This window comes from Gouania willdenowi, unplaced genomic scaffold (genome assembly GCF_900634775.1).
Source record: "Gouania willdenowi unplaced genomic scaffold, fGouWil2.1 scaffold_215_arrow_ctg1, whole genome shotgun sequence".
Taxonomy (NCBI): Eukaryota; Metazoa; Chordata; class Actinopteri; order Blenniiformes; family Gobiesocidae; genus Gouania; species Gouania willdenowi.
This window is the reverse complement of record NW_021144969.1, coordinates 315,274-323,337: the sequence shown is the minus strand read 5'-3', so window position 1 is coordinate 323,337 and position 8,064 is coordinate 315,274. Positions and strand designations below refer to the sequence as shown.

At 39.0% G+C, this 8,064-nt stretch overlaps 1 protein-coding gene across 1 annotated transcript in view; it reads left to right on the top strand.

Annotated features, from left to right (window-relative positions):
- Positions 1-1,638: 1,638 nt before the first annotated feature.
- Positions 1,639-8,064, top strand: part of mep1bb (meprin A subunit beta b) — a 32,001-nt gene continuing 25,575 nt past the window's right edge. The window contains exons 1-11 of the mRNA XM_028441312.1: positions 1,639-1,781; positions 1,893-1,911; positions 1,991-2,041; positions 2,112-2,149; positions 2,236-2,314; positions 3,148-3,265; positions 3,344-3,522; positions 4,303-4,521; positions 4,616-4,768; positions 6,619-6,834; positions 6,909-7,376. Coding sequence (XP_028297113.1) covers positions 1,713-1,781; positions 1,893-1,911; positions 1,991-2,041; positions 2,112-2,149; positions 2,236-2,314; positions 3,148-3,265; positions 3,344-3,522; positions 4,303-4,521; positions 4,616-4,768; positions 6,619-6,834; positions 6,909-7,376 — 1,609 coding nt within the window. The 5' untranslated portion in view covers positions 1,639-1,712. The remainder of the gene's footprint in view (positions 1,782-1,892; positions 1,912-1,990; positions 2,042-2,111; positions 2,150-2,235; positions 2,315-3,147; positions 3,266-3,343; positions 3,523-4,302; positions 4,522-4,615; positions 4,769-6,618; positions 6,835-6,908; positions 7,377-8,064) is intronic.

Below are 8,064 nucleotides of genomic sequence, written 5' to 3'. Positions count from 1 at the left end.
GTAAGATACAATTAAAAGGTAGATATATAAGTTGTAGTGACGGATTATTCTGACTGCTCCTTTTTAAATATTTATATATCATATAAAGATGTATGAGAACAGCATTAATGTTAAGGAATTCCACTCAGGGATCAATGGTTTACTGAATCTGATCAGGTTTATTGATTAAGTTTTGATAAACTTAATTTAAATTCACCTAATTTAAATGATCCTGATGATACAGTATAATTACAGAACGTAATAATTAAACAACAACAAATGGTCTCGTCCACAGCAACAAACATCTTTATCCACAGATGTTGTGTAGCACAGATGAGATGTTAACACACTCTGACTCCATGAAACTGCTCATGTTCTCATGGAGCAGCACTGCAGCAGAAACGAATGGAAATTCACAGACACAGTGAAGTGGTGGTTCTGTGTTTAGGAGTCAGTAATGATTTGCATAGTTTTTTGGCAGTTTAGACACGGGGTTTCAGGTGGTTTTGGAGCTGTTTGAAGCGGCCAGGACGGTAGTGGTGCGGGTGGTGCACCAAATAAACGGTCCCCTGTCTCAGCTCACACCCCCTTATACGGGCTGACCTCATTGGTCAGCCCGTATATGGGCTGACCAATGAGGAGAGGGTCTCAACTCACAGCGTCAGGCAGGTGCAGGGTTTCTGTGCAACGCAACTGCTCCGGGCGGCGGACAGTTTACATTATAAGCAAGAGAAAACCAGATATTTTTCTTATGCCCTCACTGCCACCGGCCCTTTAGAGGTCGCGGGCCCCTGCGCAATTGCCCAGTTGCCCATATGGTTAATCAGGCCCTGCACATATTGCTCCTACACAGGGTGTACCTCATCTTGTGTTTTACCCCGTAAGCAGACCTGGCCATCCTTTTCAAGAATGAGCAGATATTGGGGAAATCTGGGGGGTTGCTCGGCCGCGGGGGGGTTGCCTGGGGCTCCCTGGCCCCCACTCTTTCTGCTGGCCTGGCTGCATCTGCGGGCCCAGGGCAGTTCCTGGGCTTGCAGTAGCGGTTTTTTTTTTTTTTTTTTTTTGCACATATGCTATTCTTCTATTCTTCCCCACCTTTTCTATTTCCTGTCTTGAGTCTCTCCTCCCTGCTCCCCTTCCCCTCCCCTTCCCCCTCCCCCTCCACTTAGGTGTAACACTGCTCTCCCTTTTTATATCCTCCCTATAATAAAAAAATTCTTACCCTTCCTTAGGGAGGGCTGGTGATGGTCACAATTAAGCAATAAAATAAATCAATGTATTTTATTGCAATAACAAAATATGCATTGCTGTCTCATAATGATTGCACTTCCTGTGGTGTTGACCTTTGACAGCATGTGCAGACAAGTTAAAAAAAAAAGAATGAGCAGATGCAGATTACAAGATCACAGATTCATTTAGCATTTACTTTATCCAAAGTGACGTACAACACCAGCAATTAGGGTTAAGGGACATCCCAACTTCATTATCTGGTCACATTGAATATGAACATGTTGAGTAGGGCCTGAGTGGTGAGATTTGTTGACAGATTATCTTACAGATTTTAGTTGTTGAATAACAAGAGCTTTTACAACTCTGTCAGTGATTGACAGGCATCTTATTTTCCTTTATGAACCCACCCCAATTTCTGCTTGCCATGCATATGTCAGAGCTCAGAGTTTGTCGCCTGCAGTGAGAGCGAGTGTGAGACATTGCAAAGGGAGAGAGTCTAAGAGATGGCAGCACACAAAACTGTTTTGCTTCTATTCCACGTTTACCTACTTTGGGGTTGTTCCTTCTCCATGGTGAGAAACTGCTACATTTAGCCATAAAACTCTCTTATAATGGCAAGAAAAACAACTTGATGCTCAACAAGCATGTCTCTAACAGTTATCTTCATTTTGTACTTTATCCAGGCCTCAGCTCAACTGACAGGTGAGTGCTTCTCTCATCACGTTTTTTAGTATTAATTGTGGTTACTTACTTATTAGTACTTATCATATCTCCTTTGCAGATTATGATGTGGATGGTGGACAGAGTCATGAAATTTTTGAAATTAATGAAGGTTTGTTGTACTCTTCCAATTTTGTAACCTTTTCCCCAAACTAACTTTGTTTTGCTTTGTGCCAAGCCAGGATTGAATCTTGTAGAGGGTGATATTGTGCTCGATCAGGTAAACTTTCTGCATAGCTCAGTTTTTTTTTAACCAAGTCTTTTCCAAATAACAACGTTCTTATCTTTTCTTCTTTGGTCATTAAGAAACAAACTAGAAATTCAATCATAGGCGAGGAGTACCGCTGGCCAAAGAAGATCCCATATTACATGGAAGATGACTTAGGTAAGACAGGTCCCAGTTACTGTTGAAGTTCACTTTGATTAGAATATGTTTTTCAGTCTTAGCAGCCAGGTTTAAAATCCCCCCCCCCCCCCCCCCCCCCCCCCAATATATTTTAAAGAAAACATGTGCGTTAGATACAATATCAAAAGACAATGTTGCATACTTCCTAGTTTAAAACATTAGAATTTGAGGGATAAGTAAGAGGAAAAGCACTTGTTGGGATGAAAATTTTGTTATTGTATATAACCAGCATTGAAGGCTTGTAACATGGGTTTGTTATGTTTGAACCCAAAATAATTACTGCACATTTTAAAATATGTCCTATCCATTAGAATTTCAGTACATATTTAAGTTCAAGAAAAAGTGAAATCTATTTGTGAAGCATTTGTCATACAAATAATGAACATGTTTAACATTTAAACTAGAGAAAGAAAGAACACAGTATGAAACAAAGATAGATAAATACACATATTAACGTAAAATTTGTCATATACTGTTTCGCCTAAAAGCCTGTCAAAACAGATGGATCTTCAGCTGATTTTTATAGCTTCATCAGTTTTAAACAGTGCAGCAATGGTGGCTCATGTTTGATTAATCACCTAAAGAGATTTTACAGACAATTCAAGATTATTGAAAAGGTAAGTGTGTATGACTGTAGAAGCCTGCTTTTTATTTCTGGCACAGTAAGACATCTAGCCAGGGCTCTGCATTTTTATTCACAATAATTAGAATTTATGCTGCAGCAGAATACTATTTAGCAGAGCTTTAAAGCCTTTTTAAGTTTAGTGGATGTATTGTAAAATACTAATACAAAGTATTGATCTCCTCTGTAGAGATAAATGCTAAAGGTGTGATCCTCAAGGCCTTTGAGCAGTACCGGCTCAAGACCTGCATTGATTTTAAGCCTTGGAGTGGAGAGGAAAACTATATTTCCATCTTTAAAGGAAATGGGTGAGAAACATTATCTAAATTAAATTATCTTTGTGCAGCCTGTGTTATTCCCTAAATTACTGGATTTCCCTCCTAAAGCTGTTTTTCGTCTGTTGGTAACCGACGTGTTGGCAAGCAGAAGTTGTCTATTGGGTCAAACTGTGACCGAATTGCCACCATTGAACACGAATTTCTTCATGCTCTCGGTTTCTGGCATGAACAGTCCAGATCAGATCGCGACGATTATGTCCGAATAATGTGGGATCGCATCTCAACAGGTAACCATTTTTTTAAAGATACACTGTACACAGAGCACGCTACAACTTGCTTTCAATCAGCATTTGACTGCTTCAATGAGAAGACTGTTTGTTCTCCTGAATGTGAATCCATAATGTATGTGTTTCAAAAAGCACTGTTAGAGGCCCCAAAATGTCAGCTGTTCGGTCGTAACCAGAAACAGCTGACCAAATGCCTTTGTGGGTAAAAAAATATATTTTAAAGATGACTTGTTTATATAGGAGAGTGTCATTTATCCTAATTCTAACAGTAATTTGGTGTTCATATATTTTGTGTGAAATAACACTTTTTGATAGATTTGTTTATTATTCGGGAACAAAACAACTCATTTTCTAAACACTTAAATTCTAAAAGTTGTCCTTTGCATGGGAATGCTGTAGCTTATTTTGAAAGGGTGAAAGTGGGTCATCAAGACATTTAAAGAGTACTGTTATAATTTATATTCAATTTATTATTACATATTTTTTTAAATGTTGTTAGTTATTAATTGACCTCTTTTTTCATTCATTTCAAAATTATTTATAGTTTAAAACAACTTGTTTAGTACTCAGGTGTTATCGCAAGTGTCAAAGGCTTTTTAAAGTGACTAATTAAAGTACAAAGTGACTGTTATATGTCAGCATTCTTTTCGTGTTTTATATCCCCTGCTGATAAGCTGCACATAAAACAGATCTCCAGAGGGTGAATTCTGACCCTATGTTTAGATAAAAATATCCTGTGTAATGGTGATTTGAACTAGATCCTTCATGTCTGATGTGCAGGGAAGGAGCACAACTTTAACACCTACAACGACACCACATCCAGCTCTCTGGGTGTTCCCTACGACTACGGCTCAATGATGCACTACAGTAAGAACGCTTTTCGTAATGGCACTGAGCCAACCATTATTACCAAGATCCCAGCATTCAGTGACGTCATCGGCCAGCGTATGGAGTTCAGTGACAGTGACCTGCTCAAACTACACCGCCTCTATAACTGCAGTAAGAGTAATCTGAAAAACATGAACACAATCACACTGTTGGTCATTTTATTGCAGTCCAAAGTGTGCCTTTAACTTTATGTGTTTACCTGCAGCTAAAACCTCCACCTTTCTGGAGTCCTGTGATTTTGAGAATGAGAACATCTGTGGAATGATTCAGGGTCAAGGGGCCAAGGCCAACTGGGTCTGGGTTTCTAAAGCTGATGGAGGACCAGACACCGACTACTCTAATTTGGGCAAATGCACTGGTGATTATGCATTTAATAATTGTTGTATCAAGTCTAAATCAAGCATGTCAAAACTGCAAGAAACTTGTTGTCTATTTTAAAATCCAGCATCCCTATTATGGTCTGAAACAGATCCTCAATAGTACTGAGCAGAATCCAATATGACAGTATTACATTTATTGTATACGAACTTTGAACATGACCATTGAAGCTTTTTATGCTTCACTTAAGCAACATCACACGAGAGGCAATGCTTTTGTGCTGATTATCAGCACTGGGAGGCATTCCAAAAAGAAGGTTATTTGAAAACTCAGAATAAGTTAACCCTGAGATGAGGGAAACTCTGAGTCAGGCACCATGGTAACAGACTCAGTGAACACAAACTGCGTCCAGGCAGGTTTACTATTAGAAACCCAGAGTTTCTGCCTTTCTTGTCCCATGGATTGCTCATTCATTCCCAATCTGTTTGATGTCGAAGCCCAACTAATTCAAAATGCCTTATGTCATGAGATAATCTTCTGACTCAGATTAGATGTCCTGTTATTTCCAAAAGAATATCATCAAATGATATAATTTATCTCGATCACATGGTGGCCATACATCATCAACCTCACATACTGTGGATGTGCTCCACACCACAGCAAAGTTTTTTGCAAACTGTAGTTTTCTGTACAACATTGGAGATGCAGAACACTTTGAAAAGGCAACAGTGTAGAGTGAGGAAAGTAACCCTTGCACTGAAACGCCTGATGGTAAACCTGTTACAAACATCAAAGAGGAATTTCACAGGATTGCAGGTGACTAAATTAGAATTAATTTATTTTATTAGTTTTAAATTCTGATGCACATTCTGCTGTGACCTCAGAGTAGGTTCAGTAGCTTATAGCTCTCATTTTGCATTTCATCATAATTTTCCTCTTCCTCCTCCTCCTCCTGTGTTCTATAAGGAACCTTGGAGTAATTTTTGATGAAGGGATGTCCCTAGAACGTCACTCTAAGCAGCTCATCAGGAACTGTTTCTTCCACCTGAGAAACATCTCAAAGCTGAGACACATAGTCTCTGGTCCTGAGCTTGAGATGGTCATCCACGCGTTTGTTTCCTCACGGTTGGACTATTGTAAGAGTCTGTTTACATGCCTTAGCAAAAAGGATCTGGCTCATCTTCAAGTGGTCCAGAACTCTGCTGCACGCCTCCTGACCCGTACCTGTAGGAGAGCCCATATCACTCCTATTTTAAAAACTCTACATTGGCTCCCTGTCATCTACAGGATGAATTTTAAAATCCTTGTGCTGACTTTCAGGGCCCTTCATGGCCAGGCGCCTGAATACATTGAGGGTCTGATCCAGCCCTATGTTTCAAACAGGAGCTTGAGGTCTTCTTCTCAAAACCTGCTGATGGTCCCCCGCACCCGCTTTAAAACACGAGGTGATCACTCTTTTAAGGCGGTAGCTCCTCGTCTCTGGAATGCTCTTCCACACACTCTGCGGATGCTGGACTCTGTGGATGTTTTTAAAAGTCATCTAAAGACTCACTTTTTTATGGAGGCTTTCTTGACACAGTCCTGTTTGTGAATGGACTCTTTTATACATTGTAGCATCATCGTAGTGGACTTTTTTTTATGCATTGTGCCCTTTTTAAACTGTAAATTGTGAAGCACTTTGTGACCCTGGTCTGAAAAAAGCGCTATATAAATAAACTTTACTTACTTACTTACTTACTGTGATGCAGGAAAATATACTGTTTCAGAATACTTTGAACCAGTATCAGAAGCAAGATCTGAGTATGGAATACTTGCAGTTTTGATAAACATTTAGATTCTCCCTCAAAGTTTGATAACTTTATTATAATACAAACTATATCGTTTCCTCAGGTTCAGGGTATTTCATGCACTTCAACGCAGGCAAAGCCAACAGAAGGGATACAGCTCTACTCGAGAGCCGAATCCTTTATCCTAAAAGAGGTTTCCAGTGTTTGCAGTTCTTCTACTACAACAGTGCTGGTGCCAGCAACACTCTGAAGATCCACGTCAGAGAATATGACAAGACAAACCCTGCTGGAAAGCTACGTTTGATAAAGACCGTTGATGGTGATTCTTGTAGCAAACAAAGCTATAAAAATTGCTTGCTTTCCTTTAATATATGTAGTGTTTTTATTTTACAGTATCATCTGAAAAGCAGTGGGAACTTCACCACGTGAGTCTAGACATTACAAAAAAATTCAGAGTTGTCTTTGAAGGCACAAAAGTGGACTCTGGGCCTCCAGCAGGTGGACTCTCATTGGATGACATCAACCTTTCTGAAACCACTTGTCCAGAATCAATCTGGCGTGTGAAAAATTTCAGCCACATTATGGATAACACCCCAGCAAACACGTCCATCTTCAGTCCCCCATTCACTTCCAAGGAGGGCTACACATTCCAAATGCAGCTGTACCCTAATGGGAAGGCTGGGTACCCTGATCAGCTGTCAGCTTTTGCACATCTAGTGGCCCGAGAAGAAGATACAGGACAGGTGTGGCCATGCCCCTGGAAACAAATCACAATGATGCTGATGGATCAGCACCCACATATTCAGAAACGCATGTCTAACCAGCGGAGTGTCACCACTGACCCGACTATGAAAACTACAGGTGAAGCACTCAACTTCTGAATACATGACAACATGTTTTTCTTTCTAGTCTGCAATCAGTATTTTACCTGCTCATCCTGATCCAGTGACAGGCAGTAAGGTTCATGGGTGGTGAGGCACTAACTCAGAATCAGATTTACAAATGTATGAAGGCGATGTACTTGACACAGTATCAATCTTTTAAAGCAGAAATATTGCAACAGGATGTCTTAATTACTATTGCTATTTGTGAAATAACCTAATTCCTTAAAGGAAGTGTTGTTCCATTCTTATAGGGTTTAAATCAAAGGCGTGAAAGCCTTTGATTTAGTTAGTTAGTTAGTTTTACCCTACTGATGATGTGTTGTTGCAATAGTAATCCGTATGATGATAAAGGAGACTTTTTGTGTCTCAGTTTGATAAATTAATAGGTAAGTTATTAGGTAAGATTAATAAAGAAACAGATATTAAGAAGTACTAAAGAATTAGTAGATTAGTAAATAATTAAATAATTGGGGGCATTATCCCACTAGTTGTCAAAAGTTTTCATTACAGTTTTCCCAAATTAATTTGAAAACATAATATTCTTAATATAATGTATATAATATACAAACTTTTTAAGTGACTTTAATATATATATATATATATATATATATATATATATATATATATATATAATCATTTGTTCTTCTTTCTTTAATAAAAATACA